This window comes from Engystomops pustulosus, chromosome 3 (assembly GCF_040894005.1).
Source record: "Engystomops pustulosus chromosome 3, aEngPut4.maternal, whole genome shotgun sequence".
Lineage (NCBI taxonomy): Eukaryota > Metazoa > Chordata > Amphibia > Anura > Leptodactylidae > Engystomops > Engystomops pustulosus.
The window spans coordinates 153,011,197-153,034,886 of NC_092413.1; the positions used below are offsets into that span (position 1 = coordinate 153,011,197).

Here is a 23,690-nt window from a genome sequence, read left to right on the forward strand (position 1 = left end):
AGTGTCAATGCTTCCTAATAAACCATATGCAATGCAAGTACCTCCATAATAAGAGAGCTGTGTCAGTGGCTACCTAACAGGATATATGCCATATACAGTGCCAGTGTCCCTATTATCAGAGATAAGAAGTGCCAGTAACCCCATAATATATTATGTGCAGTGACAGGGCCTCCATAATAAGAGATATGCCGTGCCTGTGCGTCCATGATAATAGATTATCAGTGTCATTGTCCACATCATAAGAGATATGCAGTTCCATAATAAGAGATATGCAGTGTCAGTGTCCACATTATAATGGATATGGAGTGCCAATGCCTCCATAATAAGAGATATTCAGTGCCAGTGTCCCCATTATGAGAGATTAACAGTGCCTCCCTTATGCAATAATGTGCAAAGCCAGGGACTCCATAATAAAAGATATTTGTACATACTACTATAATACTGCCCCCTATGTACAAGAACATAACTACTATAACACTGCCCCCTATGTACAAGAATATAACTACTATAATACTGACCCCTATGTGCAAGAATAAAACTACTATAATACTGCCCCCTAACTACTATAATACTGCCCCCATGTGCAGGAATATAACTACTATAATAAAGCTCCTATTTACAACAATATAACTACTTTAATACTGTCCCCTATGCACAGGAATATAATAACTATAATACAGCCCCTATGTACAAGAATATAACTACTATAATACCACCTCCTACGTACAAGAATGTAACTACTATAATACCGCACCCTATGTACAAGAAGAAAACTACAATAATACAGCCCCCTATGTACAAGAATATAACTACTATAATACTGCCCCCTATGTACAAGAATATAACTACTATAATACTGCCCCCTATGTACAAGAACATAACTACTATAACCCTGCCCCTATGTACACGAATATAACTACCATAATACTGCTCCTATGTACAAGAATATAACTACTAAAACGCTGCCCCTATGTACAAGGATATAACTACTATAATACTGCCCCCTATGTACAAGAATATAACTACTATAATACTGCCCAGTATTTACAAGAATATAACTACTATAATACTGCCCCTATGTACAAAAATATAACTACAATAATACTTCCCCCTATGTACAAGAATATGACTACTATAATACTGCCCCCTATGTACAGGAATATAATTACTATAATACTGCCCCCGATGTACAAGAATATAACTACTATAATGCTGCCCCATGTACAAGAATATAACTACTATAATACTGCCCCCATGTGCAGGAATATAACTACTATAATAAAGCTCCAATTTACAACAATATAACTACTTTAATACTGTCCCCTATGCACAGGAATATAATAACTATAATACAGCCCCTATGTACAAGAATATAACTACTATAATACCGCCTCTTATGTACAAGAATGTAACTACTATAATACCGCGCCCTATGTACAAGAAGAAAACTACAATAATACAGCCCCCTATGTACAAGAATATAACTACTATAATACTGCCCCCTATGTACAAGAATATAACTACTATAATACTGCCCCCTATGTACAAGAACATAACTACTATAACCCTGCCCCCTATGTACACAAATATAACTACCATAATACTGCTCCTATGTACAAGAATATAACTACTAAAACACTGCCCCTATGTACAAGGATATAACTACTATAATACCGCCTCTTATGTACAAGAATGTAACTACTATAATACCGCGCCCTATGTACAAGAAAAAAACTACAATAATACAGCCCCCTATGTACAAGAATATAACTACTATAATACTGCCCCCTATCCAGAAAGAAGAAATGATGTCCGCGCTTCAGGGATATGCAGGTAAAATAAATTCTTTTATTTCAAATTCTTGTAAAATCCACAATAGGCAAAATTACAAACGTGTGATGGCCCAGGTATGGTGACCAACGCGTTTCGCCCTCTCTCAGGGCTTAGTCATGGTCTCTGTCCCCTATGTACAAGGATATAACTACTATAATACTGCCCCCTATGTACAAGAATATAACTACTATAATACTGCCCAGTATGTACAAGAATATAACTACTATAATACTGTCCCTATGTACAAGAATATAACTACTATAATACTGCCCCCTATGTACAGGAATATAATTACTATAATACTGCCCCCTATGTACAAAAATATAACTACTATAATGCTGCCCCATGTAACAGAATCCCACCCCCTGGTCTTGTCACCCCCCTTCACAACACAAAATTCCCTCCCAGATCTGCCCCCCCTCCTCTACAACAAAGAATCCTCTCCCCAGATCCTTTAACCGGCAGGCTGTAGGAGCTGCTATAGCCACCATGATGTCATTCAAGGTCCTGCAGCAACTAGTGTGTGTATAATGCACAATTGTTTTATCGATGTGATTTCGGCAAAAACACAATAAAATAGTAGCTCCGATTGCTTTAGGTGACCCTGTGCTTTGGTCGTTCGACCCCCGCCGGGGTCGTGACACACAAGTTGAGAGCTGACAAGTATTGTTATCAGGCAGCAATGAGTGCAATGCAATCACCGATATGATCTCTGGCTGTTACACTGCTTTAGGCAGCAATGGCAGAGTGCAATGAAATCACTGATAAGATCTCTGGCTGTTACACTGCTGTAGGCAGCAATGGCAGAGTGCAATAAAATCACTGATATGCTCTCTGGCTGTTACACTGCTGGAGGAAGCAATGACCGAGTGCAATGTAATCACTGATATGATCTCTGGCTGTTACACTGCTGTAGGCAGCAATGGCAGAGTGCAATAAAATCACTGATATGCTCTCTGGCTGTTACACTGCTGTAGGCAGCAATGGCAGAGTGCAATGAAATCACTGACATGCTCTCTGGCTGTTACACTGCTGGAGGCAGCAATGGCAGAGTGCAATTAAATCACTGATATGATCTCTGGCTGTTACACTGCTGTAGGCAGCAATGGCAGAGTGCAATAAAATCACTGATATGCTCTCTGGCTGTTACACTGCTGTAGGCAGCAATGGCAGAGTGCAATGAAATCACTGACATGCTCTCTGGCTGTTACACTGCTGGAGACAGCAATGGCAGAGTGCAATGAAATCACTGACATGCTCTCTAGCTGTTACACTGCTGGAGGAAGCTATGACCGAGTCCAATGAAATCACTGATATGCTCTCTGGCTGTTACACTGCTGGAGGCAGCAATGGCAAGGGAGAGAACGTCCTGCTCTCTGCATACTATATGATGTTAGACCAGCAGCCTATTCAGCCATTTGTGGTAAAGAAGTGACAAAAACTGTACTAAAAATACACCACAGACAGCCCAAAATAAATTGAAAAGTGAATTCCATTTTTATTATTAGGACCCATATTTAAAAATAGGACCCATCCAAAAAAAAAAAATAAATAAAAAGTTGTTCAGAAGTTTAGTTACTCTTTAAGGTGGATATTATTCTACTTTAAAGACATGGAAAGAGAAACATATGATGAAAAATTCCTACATTCCCTCTTTTTCTGAACCTCTCCTTTTATATTACCCCTGTTTATAATGGTCCCATTAACCCCTTACTTACCCTGCCTTTAACTACTTTCATTTTTGCTGTGAGTTGAAGGACATTAAGTAGGTTGCAAGAGTATTTACATCCCTTGAACTTTTTCTGAATATTTGAATATTAGCCACTAACTGAAATGTGTGGTGCATGTGTGGTGCAGATGATAAATCTAGTGGCAGAGCATCCTAGCACCACATACATGACACCGCTAAATAAATACTTCTCAATGTTTAGATGATACAAAGATGGACATACCCTGTGGTGCATGCAGTGACTTCCAGAAAATATCCATATACTAAGCCTATTTTCTGGCTATTTTTTTCATTTTCTTTCTATAATGGTACCCTAATAGACTGCACTATTTTACCAAAAATAACATTTTAACCTGAAGCTTTTTTGTTTCCTTTGTATCAACAACATAATCAACATACCTCCCAAAATATCCAGCTGGACATTCCTGGATTTCAGGGTCTGCCCCAGTGTTGCAGAAGGTCCCGGGAACCAAATTAAGTTGAATGTAATTGTGAAGCAGAGAGCACAATGTAAAGAAAAGGGGGTCAAACGAGAGGGGAAGGAAGCTAGGGCCACTATATGAGGGGAAGAGGACAGGGGCCACAATGTGATGTAAAGGATGAGATGGACCAAAATGTGATTGGTAGGAGAGGGGCAAAACTCTAATGTGGAGGAGGAGAGGGGCCACAATGTGGGGGCCATTAATATTGCTTCTGAAACAATATAATGATTCATATTTTATATTCAACATACTGGGGCAGATTGATCAAGTTGTCTAAAAGTAATGTTTTTAGCTGCCCAGCTTGATAAATCTTCCCCATTGTTCTGTAGTTTAAACAGTATAGTTGATATATACAGTCTCCTAATTCATGTATGTTTAATACCCCATCAAAAGATTCAGTTCTCATTCATTGTAGGATATTATAGTCACTAGAGTTGAATGTAATGGTAAAGCAGAGACATAATGTAAGGAGGAGGAGTGGTCAAAAAGAAAGCAGAGGAAAGAGAAGGCCCACAATGTGTTGGAGGAAAGGGGCCACAATGTTAGGAGGAAGAGGGGTAGGCCAGATTGGAAAGAGGATAAGAAGGGGCCACAATGTGAGGAAGAGAGGGCTAAAATGTGAAGATGAGAGGGGCCACAATGTAAGGGGGGGAGGCAGGGAGCCACATTGTGGTGGAGAGGAGAGGTGCCACAATGTTAGAAGAAGGAGACGTGGGCCAAAATGTGAGGTTAGGAGAACAGGGGCAAAAATGTGATGGAGAGGAGACAAAATGTGAACATGAGGCAACAGGCTACAATGTAATTCAGCCCGAATCTCAATTTCTTGGTGCCTCTTGGTTCAAAGTTCCGGGATGGGGATGTCGTTGAGGCCATAACTGACCTCTAGGAGCCCTTTCTAGCATGGCTTGGCACTTCTTCCCTGTCACGACAGACTTTGAAGACATGGAGATTCCCAAAGATTAGATGCCTTCCTGGAGCTCTGACTTGACACTGCCTAAGTGAGCAGGTCTTCCCAGTGGTTAACCAGAGCTGCCGTTCCCATGGAGCGTCAACAAGATGGCCCCTCTTCCTGGAAGTCTTGAAGTGGGAGTTCTATCAAGACAGAGACAACGCACCAGACCATGCCAAAAAGCACTCCAAGAGGCCAGATGGGGCTTCTATAACCTCACAGTCTCACTATGGAGTCCCAATGTTATCCCATTTCTCTCACTCCTGTGTTAATTCCATGCTCAGGGCCCCTTGGCAAAATAATTGGGGTGATTTGAAGGATTTATGTCTACATTGTTGTGAGAAACAGTGCTAGGAACTAATTTAGGTGTGTGTTATATATATATATATATTGGTTTCTACTTACCCTGTCTTCTGGTCCTATTAATAATTTATGTAGGTCTGCATTTTTCATTGTTGAAATTTCAACATTAGGTGAATCATCTGAAGGATCTAGCTGGATCCATTTTACTTTTTTCATTGTGTATTTCTTGAATTCATCCTGTATAGTTGTAAAAAGGAAAACATCATAAGAGTCACTATAAAGTAACAGCATAGCCATCTCAGAATTGTATGACATATCTAGAGTTAGTTTTGAACAATGGTAAATACTGTACAAAATACTGTAAAAAAAAATTGTCGCAATTTATAATTTTCCAAACAACAGTAAGCAACAATTATAAAATAGGGGGATACTTTAACTTCTTGCTTCTTTTCTAATCTGTGGGGCAGACTTTTTAGAAGGATCATGGTAGAACAAGAATTAAGGTAAGCCAATGTTTTTTTTTGTTTGTTTTGTTTTGTTTTTTAAAGAGGCCATAAAGATTTTGATTTATGCGGAAACGGAAAACAAACTACAGGGCTAAACAAAAGAAAATCAAGCTTCTTGTGTGCATACCACTTGTCAACGTGAGAACTACGTCTATGCTGCACAATCTCCTACAATTTACACTGTAGTTTAATTTGCTGTTGTTAAAATAGATTATCAGTAACCTATTAATTGCAGGGGGGATCACAGACCAATATGAGGCAGTGATCCAGCACAGCGCATAGATATAATGCACCACACATTATATTAAGTAGCATTTAGCAAAATTTTAGTGGAATTGAAGTCAATAGTTGGCTCTAAAGTGACAAGGTGTACATTTTTAATGATTATATAAGATTTCCTGTATATTATTTAATATTTCAAATTCTCAAATAACTTAAAAAGAAGGTTGAATTGAATTGTTCTTTCCAGAAAGCATGTCACTGATATTCATGGACTATGTTAGGTATTAGGCCTTTCAGGTAAATGAGCGATTGTGACCGACACAAATTGCTAAAATTTTGTACATTTTTTGTGGGACAGAACAGGCCAGTGCTCTATATTAATTGTTTGCACCCACCCTTTTTTTAAACTGCATTTTTATAGAAATACATTTTCTAAAATAAAACATACAATCGCAGAGAAATGGTTTGCAAACAAATTCACAGGAATCAGCACAAAGAACTGTATTTGAAAACCATAAAAACCATATTGCGACACACACTGTATGTCATACAAATCACCAGCCTTTAATATTCATGCCTTGTATTATTTTGTGTATTATCCTCTATCTTCATAATGTAACTCAAATGATAACTAAAGTTTATATACTCAACAGGTAGCTCAAGACCTATCAAGAACACCCCAACTATTTGTACCATGAGAACAAATAGATATCATCATGTCCATGGAAAAGCAGCTCTTATCCGAACCATCCTCAGACTACATCCTTCATTGCAATACTACACTTCATTGACTTCATTGCAATACTACACTTCTCCTGTGGTGGAAAAGTAAAAATCAGGCCACATCATGAAAATCTGATTTTCCAGTAGACTTGGAATAGTTTTTAGCAGAGCTGATGTCAGGAGAGGATCCTAAAAGGGACAGGAAGTATATGATATACATTATTGGCAAGTGGTTGCCAATAATGAGACAACGTTCACAATATGGTTACTTACAGTGGTTCTGAGCAATATCACGTCAGCAGCTTCGAGACTGCATGGGACACAGTGACACCAGGCATCCAGTTCAGGTTTCCAATAGAAAATCATTTTAAGGATACCCAAAGATAAGATGTAACCAAAAATGCAAAGAATTTTTCGAAGCGGTTCTTTCTTATAGCCAAACAGCTCCTGTTTAAATGAAATGTAGGTAAGTTATGTACATTTATGAAGTAATGTATATAATACATGGGGAAGTGTGAACCCACATAACTAAATTATATAGTACTGTATAAACAATGCCCGTATTTGGACACAACATCGTGAATTATAGAATGGGAGAAGTTATAACAGACCAACATACAGTGGGTATGGAAAGTATTCAGACCACTTTAATGGTTTTCTCTCTTTGTTTCATTGCAGCCAATTGATAAAATAAAAAATGTTCCCTTTTTGATAATTAATGTGCAGTTCTGCAACCCATCTACAGAAATGTAGATAATGTTGCTAAAAACTGAAAGATCACATGGCCATTTGTATTCAGACCATTTGCTTTACCACTCATATTTAACATATTTAATATGCTGTCCATTTCCTTCTGATCCTCCTTGAGATGATTCTACTCCTTAATTGTAGCCCAGTTGTTCTTAATTTTAACTGATTTGACTTGATTAGGAAAGGCACACACCTGTCTGTATAATACCTCACAGCTCACAGTGCATTTCATAGCACATGAGAATCATGGGGTCTAAGGAACTGCCTAAGGAGCTCAGAAAAAGAATTGTGGCAAGGTATAGATCTGGTCAAGGGTAAAAATAAAATCTTTGCAGCATTCAAGGTTCTTAAGAGCACACAGGCCTCCATAATACTTATATGGAAGAAGTTTGGGACAACCACAACTCTTCCATGACCATCCAGCCAAACTAAGCAATTGTGGGAGAAGAGCCTTGGTGAGAGAGGTAAAGAAGAACCCCAACATCACTATGGCTGAGCTTAAGAGATGCAGTAGAGAGATGAGAGAAAGTTCCTCAAAGTCAACTATCACTGCAGCCTTCACCAGCTTCATGGCAGAGTTCAAATTAAGCCTCTCATAAGAGAGCCTGCATACAGTTTGCAATGAAACATGGTACTGGCCGAATCAGGATATGTTTTTTTTTTCAGCTGCAGGGAGAGGATGACTGGTTGTGATTTATATCCTAGAGGAAAACTTCTTTCAGAGTCCTCTAGATCTCTGGTTCACCTTTAGCTTGTGAACAACTATGTGACCATTCTTGACCGGCTAAGCCAGAGCTCTGTCATAAACCCAATTGAGCATCTCTGGAGAGACTAGAAAATGGCTTCCACCAACGTTCACCATCCAACCTGAGAGACCTGGAGAGGACCGGCAAGGAAGAATGGCAAAGGAACCCCAAATCCAGGTCAAGAAGACTCATGGCTGTACTAGCTCAAAAGCTGCTTCTTACTACTCAATACTGAGCAAAGAGTCTGAATACTTATGACCATTTGATATTTCAGTTTTTCCTGTTTAATAATTTAGCAAAAATATCTGCATTTTTTCTGTCAAGATGCAGTGCAGAGTGTACATTAATGCACCAAAAAAATAACTTTTTTCCAATTGGCTGCAATCCACTTATTTCTGCATATGGTTATGAATAACATACATGTACAGAATTCATAGTAATTCTTGAAATACACATGAAATATTTAATCTCAGAGAAGGGTGTTTTCCGGTGATGTAAAACACACCATATCCAAAATGCATTACTAATTGTATTCTTTTCAAGATAAACAAGTTTCTTTAAGGCCCGTATACATAAGAATATTTGTCATTTTTACAAATATTCATGCTCAATGATACATGATAAAAATGATTGACACCAGTGAAGAAAGATATCATATTTCTATGTATTAATAAACTTATGCTCACGTACTGAAGTTTCCATGCAGCTTCTTCAGTGTATATGACACCTTGATCATTTTTTAATGACTGCTTGATTAAAAACAGGAAAATTCATATATAATATAATTTTAATAAGCATATAAGTAGTGTAAGTGATTTTAATCTTGGGGTCCAACAGCCCTTCTACTATTGTAAGGTGATCACCAAATTTATAGATCTTTGTACCCAGTGCTGGGATATGTAGCACAGAGAATGACACATACACCATCAAAAGCTGCACTCCAAACACTGGGGGTCATTTACTAAGGGCCCGAATCGCGTTTTTACAGCGGGTTACCCGAATATTTTCGATTTGCGTCAATATTCGCTGAATTGCCCCAGGTTTTTGGCGCACGTGATCGGATTGTGGCGCATTGGCGTCGGCATGCACGTGACAGAAATCGTGGGGCGTGGCCGAACGAAAACCCAACGGATTCGGAGAAACTGCCGCATTTTTTTAAAAAAAGTGTCGCTGGACACGCACTTACCTGCACCCAGCAAAGGATCATGAACTCCGGCGGACCTCGCGGGACTTCAGCGCGGCAGCGACACCTGGTGGACGTCGGAGGAACTGCCTTAGTGAATCGCCGGAAGACCCGAATCCACCACAGAAAACGCGCTGCTGGATCGCGAATGGACCGGGTAAGTAAATCTGTTTAGTTCAAGCCAGCAGTCGTGTATATAGAGGGCATGAAAAGGTGATAAAATAGTGAAATGCTATAGGTGAGCTTGAATATTCCAGAACCTCCCCTTTTGCTATTTTCCCAACTGAACTTCATGTATAGTTTCTACTGGAAAAATATTAGAGGGAAACAGAATGCTTATCACTAAGTATCCTTGTGAAAGCTCCCACTTTGCCAAAACAAGCACTAAACATGGCCTTCAAGCAAAGGAGCTACAGAAAAAGACAAGGAAAACAGTTGCAAGGACAAAGTATTTCAGTTTGCACAAAATGATGTTTGAATCATGACATGGCTGACAGTAGACAACATGGCCCCCGGCTAAAACCAGATGGCATGTGGGTGAACAAAATGCTGTCTGGAGAGAAATATCATATCTCTCACAGTATTAACACGGGAAAACAAAAATACAGTAGCATCTTATAGTTAGATTTCTTATTGTATTATATTTAATATTGCATTCCTCATTCTTCACAGAGTAATTAAATGGGTCACCACATTACCTGTGGGTTAAGATAATAGGTAATTTACCAATATACATCTATTGTAAAGTGAATCCTCCAGTCTTTTATCATCTGCCAGACATTCCTGACCATAAAATGGCTCCAGATGGTCTCTATCTGTCCATAAACAATCCCCCTCCCAGGATTTTGATCTTATATCCATGAATACTATCATAAGGTATTGGCAGGGTGATTGTTTAAGATCACATGACACTTCAAATGCAGCCATTTTATGGACAGAAGACTTAACCTTACATATCACGAAAGTGGTGCAGAACTTTTAATAGATGTATATTCCTAAATTACTTAATATCCTGCTCCTACACACACTTTACAAAAACATTAGGTAAAACATTAGGTAAAGTGGCCCACCTTTTTAACAAAGTGCATAGTCTGATACTATCCAATCAGTCCTCATTAGAGATGAGCGAGCACTAAAATGCTCGGGTACTCGTTATTCGAGACGAACTTTTCCCGATGCTCGAGTGCTCGTTTCGAGTAACGAGCCCCATTGAAGTCAATGGGAGACTCGAGCATTTTTCAAGGGGACCAAGGCTCTGCACAGGGAAGCTTGGCCAAACACCTGGGAACCTCAGAAAAGGATGGAAACACCACGGAAATGGACAGGAAACAGCAGGGGCAGCATGCATGGATGCCTCTGAGGCTGCTTAATCGCACCATTATGCCAAAATTATGGGCAACAGCATGGCCATGACAGAGTGACAGAATGAAGCTAGATAGCATCTAAAACATCCAATAATTGACCCTGACACTATAGGGGACGGCATGCAGAGGCAGCGGCAGCAGCGGAAGGCTAGAGAGTGGCATGGCGACATACCCTAAATGGACTCAGGCTTCAAACCAATGGGTAGCAGAGAGGAACCAAAGAAGGTGAGCAAGAAGCGCTCAAATAATATTGGTACATGATAAAAGTTTGCCAGTATATTTTGTGGATTACACAGCAGGGTGGCGACAAAGTTAACATGGAAGCCATGAAAACAATCCAAAATTCTGCCTGACACAGCTCGTTTGATAAGGGGACGATGTATGGAGGCAGTGAACTAGTAGTAGATTAAAGGTACTGCAGTTAAAACTATGTTAGTTGGTTCTTGGCATGGAGCTGGCGCTCCGCTGCCAGGCGAGCTTTCGCCAATCCAAGCCCCTGTCTCTAGGCTACTCCCCAAACAGCACTTCTAAGAACCTTTCGGATAAGATCAAGTGTAGTAGCGTTCTTATAAGTTTGGGATATGGCGGGTGAGGGGAATGTAAACATCTGCGCAAGAAGCGCTGAAATAATATCCGTAAATGAAAAAAGTTTTCCAGTATATTTTGTGGCTTACACAGCAGGGTGGCGACAAAGTTAACAAGTTTGATGTGGAATGCCCTGCAATAGCTCTTGGGCGGTGTGCCTTTTATCACCTAGGCTCAGCAGTTTGAGCACCGCCTGCTGTCGCTTAGCAACGGCACTGCTGCTGTGCCTAGAGCTACCGACTGATGGCGCCATGCCCACGGATGGTAATTCGGAGGAGGAGGAGGTGGAGGAGGGGTGGGAGGATTTGGAGGTATAGTAGGCCTTTGAGACCTGGACCGAGGTAGGCCCCGCAATCCTCTGCGTCGGCAGTATATGACCAGCCCCAGGGTCAGACTCGGTCCCAGCCTGCACCAAGTTAAGTGTAGTAGCGTTCTTATAAGTTTGGAATATGGCGGGTGAGGGGAATGTAAACAGATGCGCAAGAAGCGCATGATGCGCATGGAGCTGGCGCTCCGCTGCTAGGCGAGCTTTCGCCAATCCAAGCCCCTGTCTCTAGGCTACTCCCCAAACAGCACTTCTAAGAACCTTTTGTATAAGATCAAGTGTAGTAGCGTTCTTATAAGTTTAGGATATGGCGGGTGAGGGGAATGTAAACAGATGCGCAAGAAGCGCATGATGCGCATGGAGCTGGCGCTCCGCTGCTAGGCGAGCTTTCGCCAATCCAAGCCCCTGTCTCTAGGCTACTCCCCAAACAGCACTTCTAAGAACCTTTTGTATAAGATCAAGTGTAGTAGCGTTCTTATAAGTTTAGGATATGGCGGGTGAGGGGAATGTAAACAGATGCGCAAGAAGCGCTGAAATAATATCCGTAAATGGTAAAAGTTTGCCAGTGTATTTTGTGGATAACACAGCAGGGTGGCGACAAAGTTAACAACTTTGATGTGGAATCCATGAAAACAACCCAAATTTCGGCCTGACAAACCTCGTTTGATAAAGGGACGATGTATGGAGGCAGCTATATGGACGACTTTTGGAGGTAGCAATGGAGACAACGTGTGGAGGCTGCTATGGAGACAATTCAATTTGGATAGTGCCTGTATGTGGCAGTCCAAAAAATTTTTCAAACCAGAGGAGCAGGTAGGTGGCCCTCCAGAAAAATGGAATAGATTGAGTGCCTGTATGTGGCAGTCCAAAAAATGTTTCAAACCAGAGGAGCAGGTAGGTGGCCCTCCAGAAAAATGGAATAGATTGAGTGCCTGTATGTGGCAGTCCAAAAAAGTTTTCAAACCAGAGGAGCAGGTAGGTGGCCCTCCAGAAAAATGGAATAGATTGAGTGCCTGTATGTGGCAGTCCAAAAAAGTTTTTAAACCAGAGGAGCAGGTAGGTGGCCCTCCAGAAAAATGGAATAGATTGAGTGCCTGTATGTGGCAGTCCCAAAAAATTGTTTAAAACAGAGGACCGGAAAGGTGGCCCTCCAGAAAAATTGAATAGATTGAGTGCCTGTATGTGGCACTCCCAAAAATTGTTTAAAACAGAGGACCGTGTCGGTGGCCCTCCAGAAAAATTAAATGCATAAAGTACTATACCTAGAGCCAGTGGGCCCTGTCAAAAAACAGCCAGTTTCCTCTGCTTTACTGTAGAAAGAGGAGGAGAAGGAGGAAAATGAGGAGGAGGAGGAGTGGATAAATTATTCAGGTTGAGCTTCCTTCACCTGCTGGAGATTTGAAATTAGGAGAAATCCATGCTTTATTCATCTTGATAAGCGTCAGCCTGTCAGCGCTGTCAGTCGACAGGCGTGTACGCTTATCGGTGATGATGCCACCAGCTGCACTGAAAACCCGCTCTGACAAGACGCTAGCGGCAGGGCAGGCAAGAACCTCCAAGGCGTAGAGCGCCAGTTCGTGCCACATGTCCAGCTTTGAAACCCAGTAGTTGTAGGGAGCTGTGTGATCATTTAGGACGATGGTATGGTCAGCTACGTACTCCCTCACCATCTTTCTGTAAAGATCAGCCCTACTCTGCCGAGACTGGGGACAGGTGACAGTGTCTTGCTGGGGTGACATAAAGCTGGCAAAAGCCTTGTAAAGCGTACCCTTGCCAGTGCTGGACAAGCTGCCTGCTCGCCTACTCTCCCTCGCTACTTGTCCCGCAGAACTACGCACTCTGCCGCTAGCGCTGTCAGAAGGGAAATACTGTTTCAGCTTGTGCACCAGGGCCTGCTGGTATTCATGCATTCTCACACTCCTTTCCTCTCCAGGGATGAGAGTGGAAAGATTTTGCTTGTACCGTGGGTCCAGGAGAGTGAACACCCAGTAATCGGTGCTGGAATAAATTCTTTGAACGCGAGGGTCACGGGATAGGCAGCCTAGCATGAAATCTGCCATATGCGCCAGAGTACCAACGCGTAAGAATTCACTCCCCTCACTGGCCTGACTGTCCATTTCCTCCTCCTCCAACTCCTCCAACTCCTCTTCTTCTGCCCATACACGCTCAACAGTGTAGGACTCAACAATGGTCCCCTCTTGTGTCTCGCCAACATTCTCCTCCTCTTCCTCCTCATCCTCCTCCACCTCCACCTCCTCCGATATGCGCTGAGAAACAGACCTAAGGGTGCTTTGGCTATCAACAAGGGAATCTTCTTCCCCTGTCTCTTGTGAGGAGCGCAAAGCTTCCGACTTCATGCTGACCAGAGAGTTTTTCAACAGGCCAAGCAGCGGGATGGTGAGGCTGATGATGGCGGCATCGCCACTGACCATCTGTGTTGACTCCTCAAAGTTACTCAGCACCTGACAGATATCAGACATCCACGTCCACTCCTCATTGTAGACTTGAGGAAGCTGACTGACCTGACTACCAGTTCTGGTGGAAGTTGACATCTGGCAGTCTACAATCGCTCGGCGCTGCTGGTAAACTCTGGATAACATGGTCAGTGTTGAATTCCACCTCGTGGGCACGTCGCACAACAGTCGGTGAGCGGGCAGTTGGAGGCGGCGCTGCGCTGCCCTGAGAGTGGCAGCATCTGTGCTGGACTTCCTGAAATGCGCACAGATGCGGCGCACCTTCGTGAGCAAATCAGACAGATTGGGGTATGTCTTGAGGAAACGCTGAACTATCAGATTTAACACATGGGCCAGGCATGGCACATGTGTCAGTCTGCCGAGTTGCAGAGCCGCCACCAGGTTACGGCCGTTGTCACACACAACCATGCCTGGCTTCAGGTTCAGCGGTGCCAGCCACAGATCAGTCTGCGCCGTGATGCCCTGTAATAGTTCTTGGGCGGTGTGCCTTTTATCGCCTAGGCTCAGCAGTTTGAGCACCGCCTGCTGTCGCTTAGCGACGGCACTGCTGCTGTGCCTAGAGCTACCGACTGATGGCGCCATGCCCACGGATGGTCGTTCGGAGGAGGAGGTGGAGGAGGGGTGGGAGGAGGAGGAGGCATAGTAGGCCTCAAACACCTGGACCGAGGTAGGCCCCGCAATCCTCGGCGTCGGCAGTATATGACAAGCCGCAGGGTCACACTCGGTCCCAGCCTCCACCAAGTTAACCCAATGTGCCGTCAGAGATATATAGTGGCCCTGCCCGGCAGCACTCGTCCACGTGTCCGTGGTCAGGTGGACCTTGTCAGAAACGGCGTTGGTCAGGGCACGGATTATGTTGTCTGACACGTGCTGGTGCAGGGCTGGGACGGCACATCGGGAAAAGTAGTGGCGGCTGGGGACCGAATACCGAGGGGCGGCCGCCGCCATGAGGCTGCGAAAGGCCTCGGTCTCTACTAGCCTATAGGGCAGCATCTCCAGGCTTAGCAATCTGGAAATGTGCACATTAAGGGCTTGGGCGTGCGGGTGGGTTGCACTATATTTGCGTTTCCGCTCCAGCGTCTGGGGTATGGAGAGCTGAACGCTGGTGGATGCTGTGGAGGATCGTGGAGGTGACGATGGGGTTTTTGTGGCAGGGTCCTGGGCAGGGGGCTGACTATCAGCTGACACAGGGGAAGGAGCAGTGGTGTGCACGGCCGGAGGTGAACGCGCTTGTTGCCACTGAGTGGGGTGTTTAGCATTCATATGCCTGCGCATACTGGTGGTAGTTAAGCTAGTAGTGGTGGAACCCCTGCTGATCCTGGTTTGGCAAATGTGGCACACCACAGTCCGTCGGTCATCCGGTGTTTCCTTAAAGAACCTCCAGACTTCTGAAAATCTAGCCCTCGCCGCAGGAGCCCTCGCCACGGGAGCTTCACTAGTTGACACATTTGGCGCTGATGCACCAGCTCTGGCCCTGCCTCTCCGTCTGGCCCCACCACTGCCTCTTCCAACCTGTTCTGGTCGAGGACTCTCCTCCGTCTCAGAAGCACTGTGTTCACCCGGCCTCTCAACCCAGCTTGGGTCTGTCACCTCATCATCCTCCGATCCCTCAGTCTGCTCCCCCCTCGGACTTCCTGCCCTGACAACAACTTCCCCACTGTCTGACAACCGTGTCTCCTCATCGTCGGACACCTCTTTACACACTTCTTCCACTACGTCAACAAGGTCATCATCACCCACAGACTGCGACTGGTGGAAAACCTGGGCATCAGAAAATTGCTCATCAGCAACCGGACAAGTGGTTTGTGACTGTGGGAAGGGTCCAGAAAACAGTTCCTCAGAGTATGCCGGTTCAAATGGCAAATTTTGCTGGGAGGGGGCAGACTGGGGGGGAGGAGGCTGAGGTGCAGGAGCTGGAGGAGTGCCGATTTCGGTGACATGGGTGGACTGCGTGGAAGACTGACTGGTGGACAAATTGCTCGAAGCATTGTCGGCAATCCACGACATCACCTGTTCGCACTGTTCTGGCCTCAACAGTGCTCTACCACGAGTCCCAGTAACTTCAGACATGAACCTAGGGAGTGTAGCTCTGCGGCGTTCCCCTGCTCCCTCATAAGCAGGTGGTGTCTCACCCCGCCCAGGACCACGGCCTCTGACCCCTGCAGTAGTTGGACGCCCACGTCCCCGCCCTCGTCCTCTACCCCTAGCCCTCGGGTTAAACATTTTGAAAATGAAAGTTATAACTTTAATTTTTTTTTAACTTTTTTTTGTTGTTTTGTGGGTTTTTTTTTTTTTTGTGTTTTTTAGTTTTTAAAACCAAACGATGCTATCCTATTGCTATGGCTATTTTCTAGCCAAGTATTACAGCACACTACTATGCCAGATGAGATGACGCTGAGTTATGAAAAAAATAAACGTAAAATAAAAAAGGAAATGGCAGACTGTGCCTAGTTGAAATACAACCCCGGGCCCTAATAAATTTTCCCACTTCGGTCTTTGCGATGGATATGTGCGTCACTAAAACACAGTGGTCGCAAGTCTGACTCCAAATTGCTCCCAATTTGATAGTAGATGCACTGCAGCAAGTACAGCCACCAGCAGATCAACCAGAAATCAAATATATATAACGCTACTGTAGGCGTAATTAAGACGTTTGTATTCTCCTATGGCTATTTTCTAGCCAAGTATTACAGCACACTACTATGCCAGATGAGATGACGCTGAGTTATGAAAAAAATAAACGTAAAATAAAAAAGGAAATGGCAGACTGTGCCTAGTTGAAATACAACCCCGGGCCCTAATAAATTTTCCCACTTCGGTCTTTGCGATGGATATGTGCGTCACTAAAACACAGTGGTCGCAAGTCTGACTCCAAATTGCTCCCAATTTGATAGTAGATGCACTGCAGCAAGTACAGCCACCAGCAGATCAACCAGAAATCAAATATATATAACGCTACTGCAGGCGTAATTAAGACGTTTGTATTCTCCTATGGCTATTTTCTAGCCAAGTATTACAGCACACTACTATGCCAGATGAGATGACGCTGAGTTATGAAAAAAATAAACGTAAAATAAAAAGAAACTGGCAGACTGTGCCTAATTCTACTCAAACCCCTAATAAATTTTCCCACTTTGGTGTTTGAGGTGGATATGTGTGTCACTAAGAGCTAAACACAACGGTAGCAAGTCCCCCTGCTAATTCCTCACAATATGGTACTAGCTGCAAATAAAAAAAAAAAAAAATTATAACGTTATTGTAGCCCTAAGAAGGGCTGTTGGGTTCTTTAAGAATCACTCCTGCCTAACAGTAAGCTAATAGAACACCCTAACGCTTTCCCTGAGCAGCAGCAGCTCTCTCCCTAGCGGCATCCAGACAGAGAATGATCCGAGCAGCGCGGGCAGCGGCTAGTCTATCCCAGGGTCACCTGATCTGGCCAGCCAACCACTGCTATCTACGTGTAAGGGTACCACGTCATGCTGGGTGGAGTGCAGAGTCTCCTGGCTTGTGATTGGCTCTGTTTCTGGCCGCCAAAAAGCAAAACGGCGGGAGCTGCCATTTTCTCGAGCGGGCGAAATACTCGTCCGAGCAACGAGCAGTTACGAGTACGCTAATGCTCGATCGAGCATCAAGCTCGGACGAGTATGTTCGCTCATCTCTAGTCCTCATGGTGTCTGTAGAAGTCATTCCCTTTATTGTTAGCCAAGTTTCACACAACAGTATTTTGTATCAGTACAGTATATTACAGCATTATTATGCCAAAACCAGGAACCAAAGCTACAGAAAAAAGTTGCATAGAAAAATGGCAATTTGCATTTTAGAATTGCACATGTACTGCTAGTGACGGGTTCCTATAGAGGTCCTATTGACTAACTGACTCTTCTTTCAGCTAAAAATTGTTTCCTTCACATCTCCATAAATCTATTTTATCGTAAAAGACCTGGAGTCAGTGGGCGTGTCTTTCTTGGCCAGACCCTCGCATCTACCCCTATCTATCTTGCCCTATGCCTCCTTACTATTCAGCAGTTCATGTCATGTGACCAAGGTGATTTGCAAAATGTACCACATGGATGTTTCTGATGACATGAAATAACAGAAGCCTCCATGGACTTCTACTCCTCTCCATCATCTATGGAGGCTGCTGGAATTTCATGTCATCAGATACATACAGTACAGTATGGGTGCAGTTTCCTAATGTGATGAGGCTAAAGGACCTGAGATGATGTCACTCTGGTCATATGACATGAAGTTAACACAAGGAAGAGCTGTCAGTCAAAATAAAGGGGCATGGTGAACTGGCAACCCAGGAAAAAGAGACTACAACTTATATACAATTTCTTGAATCGAAACAGTTGAATAACATGAATATCTGTATTGAAATATTTGCATGAATAAAAACGATTAAAACACAATATAGATTTCTTCATCACTCAATAAAAAAGTTCTTGAGATTAAAAAAAAAAACCACACAACCGTGCTCATTGGGAATCATGGACATTGTGCTGGCTGGATTTCACAGACCAAAAATTGGGCCAAGAACATAGCAATATATCAGGGAGTTCCTGCATCCCCATGGAACAGTGGCACCAAACCATAATCATGGGTCTTTGTCCAAATGAATCTCCAAATATAAATTTATAAATATCTGAAACCCTGAAATTCTCTGCTAATTTAAAACTGGATGTTGTTTTTAATGCAAAGGCAACTGTTAAGAACATCATCAGAAAATGTTGCTTCAAATTAGCAGTACATCAACTTTTACATGACCTACATGCTTTTCCAGTACAAGTATGTCCTCCACTATCTTCTGGCCCCTGGGGCAGATAATGTGTGAGCGCTCCCACTGTTCTTAATACAAATGGGTCCCACCTTCAGATTCCAGACTGATGGCTGACGTCACCAGTAGTCTGAGGGATCTGAAGGCGGGACTCAGTTTTATCAAACCCTTAATGACCTGACCCTTTTTTGTTTTTTTCATTTCCATTTTTCACTCCCCACCTTATTTATTTTTACACGTAAAGATCTGTGTGATGGCTTGTTTTCTGCGTAACAAATTGCACTTCATTTTGATGGTATTTAATATTTATAATAATGGTATTTAACCCCTTATCACCGACACTAGTTTTCAGCTCAATGACCAGACTTTTCAAATCTGACATGTCTCACGATAATTGGTTATAACTTCGGAACGCTTTAACATATCCGGGTGATTTTGAGAATGTTTTCTCGTGATACATTGTACTTCATGTTAGTTATAAAATTTAAGTGATAAGTTTTGCGTTTCGTTCTGAAAAAAAGTGAAAATTTGGCAAAAGTTTGTAAAAATTCTTCATTGTCCAATTCTTCATTTTGGGTAAAACTACCCAAAAAGTTTGATAATTAACATTTACAGAATATCTGCTTTATGTTGGGATGATATTTTATGCTTCCAGTCATTTTTCTAGAATGTTATGAGGTGCAGAACTTTAGGTGCGATTTTTCTTATTTTCATGAAAATTGCCAAAACTCACATTTTGAGGGACAACTCAGCTTTCAAGTGACTTTAAAAGGCCTAAATAATAGTAAAACCCCATAAATTACACCACTTTAGAAAGTTCACCCCTCAACATATGTAAAACAACTTCTATTAAGTCTATTAACCCTTTAAGTGTTTCACATGGGTTAAAAAATATGGACCTGCGATTTAGAAACTATAGAATTTTTTTGGAAAATACATTAATTTAGGCCAAACTGACAGTTTCAGAATAAATTAAATGATGAAACGCACTGCAACGCTTGATGCCCAATTCCTCCCGAGTGTACTGATACACCATATGTGGTGGTAAACTTCTTTACGGGCGCACGGCCGAGTATAGAATGAATGGAGGCGCCATTCACAGCGGATTTTTATTGTCACATTGTACGACCTATACATTTTTATTTTTTTTGGTAATGCAAACATATGAGGGCTTATTTTTTACGGAATGAGATACAATGTATAGATAATTTCAAGGGGGACACAAACAAAATCATCAATTTTTATTTTGGATTGTTAGCATTTTTTTTCCCCCGCTCACCGTAACGTAAAAATAATATTTTATCTTTATTCTCTGGTTCACTACGATTGCGGTGATACCTCATTTATATAGTTTTTCTTATTTTTGCTCAATTTTCCTGAGCAAAACCAATATTGGAGAATATCGCATTGTTTTTACTATTGACAACTTTTCAGGGCCATAACTTCTGTATTTGTATGTTGTCAGACCTGGTTGAGGGCTTATTTTTTGCAAAAACAGTTGTTCTTTTCAGTCGGATCATATTAGGGAACGTAACTTTTTTTGATCACTTTTTAGAACATTTTTTGTGATGGTGTTTGATGAAAAATTGTATATTATGGGAAGTTTTTCGAGTTTTTTTTTACGTAGTTCACCGAGCGGGTTCAATATTGATTTAGATTTATTCTACAGATTAATATGGACGCGGTGATACCAAATATGTACGTGTTTTTGTGTTTTATTTACTTTATTTGCATTTTATGTGTTACTGGGGAGATTATGGGACTTTTATTTTACTTATTTATTTAATTATATTATAAAAAGATTGAATTTTTTTTTTAAACTTTTTTACATTTTCTACTTCTTGGCTTGAATAAGCGATCATCCGATTGCTTATTCAAGCCTTTACACTGCAATACACTTGTATTGCAGTGTATAGTGTAAGTAACTGAGCATGCCGCGCATGCTCAGTTACTTACAGCCGGGTCCTGCCAGGAAGGCAGAACCCGGCGGGGGGAGAAGCAGGAAGCCCCGGGTCACTCGTCGGGACCCGGGTCAGCGGCAGGAGGGATCGGATCCCCCGGACCGGGGGGGTCCGATCCACGGGGGACACACTTGCACGCCGCGGTCATGCTTGACCGTGGCGTGTAAGGGGTTAAACACCCGGGATCAGAGTTTTTCCAATCCCAGGTGTTAATGCCGGGTCTGGGCTGTGATATCACAGCCCGACACCGGCACCAGCGAGACCCTGTGTCCCGAAATTTTCTTCTGACGTGCCGCCGTAGAAAGGCGTACGCGTCAGAAGAAGTACCCTTAATGACTGCCGTAAAAAGCCGATATGACGGTCATTAAGGGGTTAATTATTAATATTTATAATTTACTAGTAGATTATTCTTCATTATTTTATCCAATAACATATATTAGCCGCATTTCTGACCGCATGTGGTTTAATTTCCCTGACTAAACATAACCTCAGGTCTCAAACTCACTGGTGGTAATATCTCATTGGACCGGCTTATTACGTTCTATTGGGGAGATTTATTATAAGTTTCTGATGTAAAACTGTTCTAGTTACCCATGGTCACCAATCAGAGCTCAGACTTGCGTCTAAATAGAAAGTCGCCATACATGAGTTCAGTCCTATTGTGAAAACTTTGTTGTAAACAGGTTCTATGTCAAAGTGTCTTTGCATTGTGCTATGTTTGCAATGTGAATAGCAATAGCACCACTAGTGTGCCAAAACAATGCCACACATAGACAAAAATAAATGACTGACTACATGTCCAAGTTTGACAAACATTATTAAGTTAATTCTGCAGGAAAATGGCTCTTTAGTTTATACCAACAAAAGTACAATTTAGAGAATAATCTGAGTTTTTCACATCTTACTGTAATCATATTAGCACATTGGAATTTATAATCCAGCAGTGTAAATTCTTACTGCCCACTGTCACGTTCTGGGCTGTATATTATTCATAATTATTTCTTTTAACAAATAACTGACAATCCAACTATGGAATAAGCTGCTTATAAAATTACATATGGTGTGTTCCAAGCCAATATAGGAGCCACACATATCCATTTGTTATATATACAAGTGTATCCAGCAAGTAATATTATGTAATCATTTTGTGGGCAGTTTTGTAAAAAGAAAAGTTATTTACCATTTCATTTTCCAGCCCCTGGTTGAGTAAGTTCTTTGGAGTCATTGTAGGCAGATGTCCCTTACTTGCAGTAGATCTGAGGGTATTTGGCTGGCTCTAGAGCATATACTTTCTCAGTGCACACCCTCCCCTTTCATCCCCCTCAGCTCCACCTTGAGATCGCAGCTCAGGTTTTTCAGGATTGATCAGAATTATGAGATATGTGCTTAAAGAAAACCTACCACTGCTCACATGATGAAATCATACAAACACATACCCTGTAGGCTATTTAACACTGATGCCGACAGATACTTTGGTTAGGCACAGCGATCTTTAGTTTAGCTAAAAAAAGATTAACTCACATAGGTAAATTAGCCCTCCGGTGCTGGTGTGCTTATATGATTTCATCATGTGAGCAGTGGTAGCTTTGCTTTAAAGGTAAATGTTTCTGTAATTGAAAGAAATTGTATTTGAAATAATAATTCATATATACAATAATTGTAAAAGAGACCCTGCAATTATTTGTAATTAATTAATTGTGGTTATGAGCACACTAATCTATTATTGAAATTAATTCTATATTTATGTCATAATCAATGATAAGGTTACAGATGGCAAAGGAGACCATGATAGGAGGGGATGTGTGGAAGAGAAGGGGTAGAGAAAGGGTGTGGAGGTACAAAACAAACATATTTAACAAAATAAAACAGTATTCTCCATGGTTGGTTGTCAACTAATTGTGTTATTATGTATTTGCTTGTGCAGTTGGGTAGAGTTGCAGGCACTGTTACCAAGACTAAAACTTCATTCAGGAGGTGCTATTGACATGAGATTCTTATCAGAAGTTAGTAACAACCCTTCAAATCCCCAGTAGCAAAGAAATCAAGAGACGTCCATAAATTATGTGTAATTATAAAAAATGACACAGGAAAAAAGTGTTGAACGCATGAAGAAGGAGACATGCAAAAAGCCATGAAAAGTAGTGACACCAGCTGAAACCTGTAAGTACTTAGACAGCAATCCTGCTTCTTAGTGATAAAACAATATCAGCTGGTTCAACTGATGGCATATAAAAAAAAGTTCTGTTAAGAATTGTGCCACTATTAAAAAAACAATTCATGAAAGGTAATACCAACCTTATTGTTGACCTTACTGATGGTATTAGTCACAGAAGCATTTCTAAACTTCTGAAGATTATAGTGACCACTGTTTGGGCCATAATCCAGAAGTAGAAAGAACATCAATTCACCATAAACTGGCCACAAACATTTTCACCATGCAAGATTTCAGACTCCAGCATTAAGAGAATTATCATAACAGATGTCCAGGAACCACCTTTGGTGAGCTACACAAAGACCTAGAATCAGCAGGTACAAGGCTAGAGTTATTGCCGCAGATCATTGGGCAACTTCCATAGTCAGAGTTCCAATGCTGGCTAACTGGCCAAAGCATCGGAGCATCTTGATGTATCGAGCTGTGCAGAAGGGGCTGCAACATTATCATATCCCTGAGCACAACCAGCACTGTATAATAAATAACCCCCTTAGCTTTATAATGGAACAACGAGCCACAGAACATATTTAATGATACAACAAGGCGCTGGACATGTACAATGGTAC

The 23,690-nt window shown here is 42.0% G+C and overlaps 1 protein-coding gene across 1 annotated transcript in view; it reads right to left on the bottom strand.

Moving 5' to 3' along the window:
• LOC140122122 (probable cation-transporting ATPase 13A5) overlaps window positions 1–22,227 on the bottom strand; it is a 117,460-nt gene extending 95,233 nt beyond the window's left edge. The window contains exons 1-3 of the mRNA XM_072142614.1: window positions 22,093–22,227; window positions 7,021–7,194; window positions 5,399–5,533 (exon numbers count right to left, since the gene is read on the bottom strand). Coding sequence (XP_071998715.1) covers window positions 5,399–5,533; window positions 7,021–7,194; window positions 22,093–22,137 — 354 coding nt within the window. The 5' untranslated portion in view covers window positions 22,138–22,227. The remainder of the gene's footprint in view (window positions 1–5,398; window positions 5,534–7,020; window positions 7,195–22,092) is intronic.
• Window positions 22,228–23,690: the final 1,463 nt, after the last annotated feature.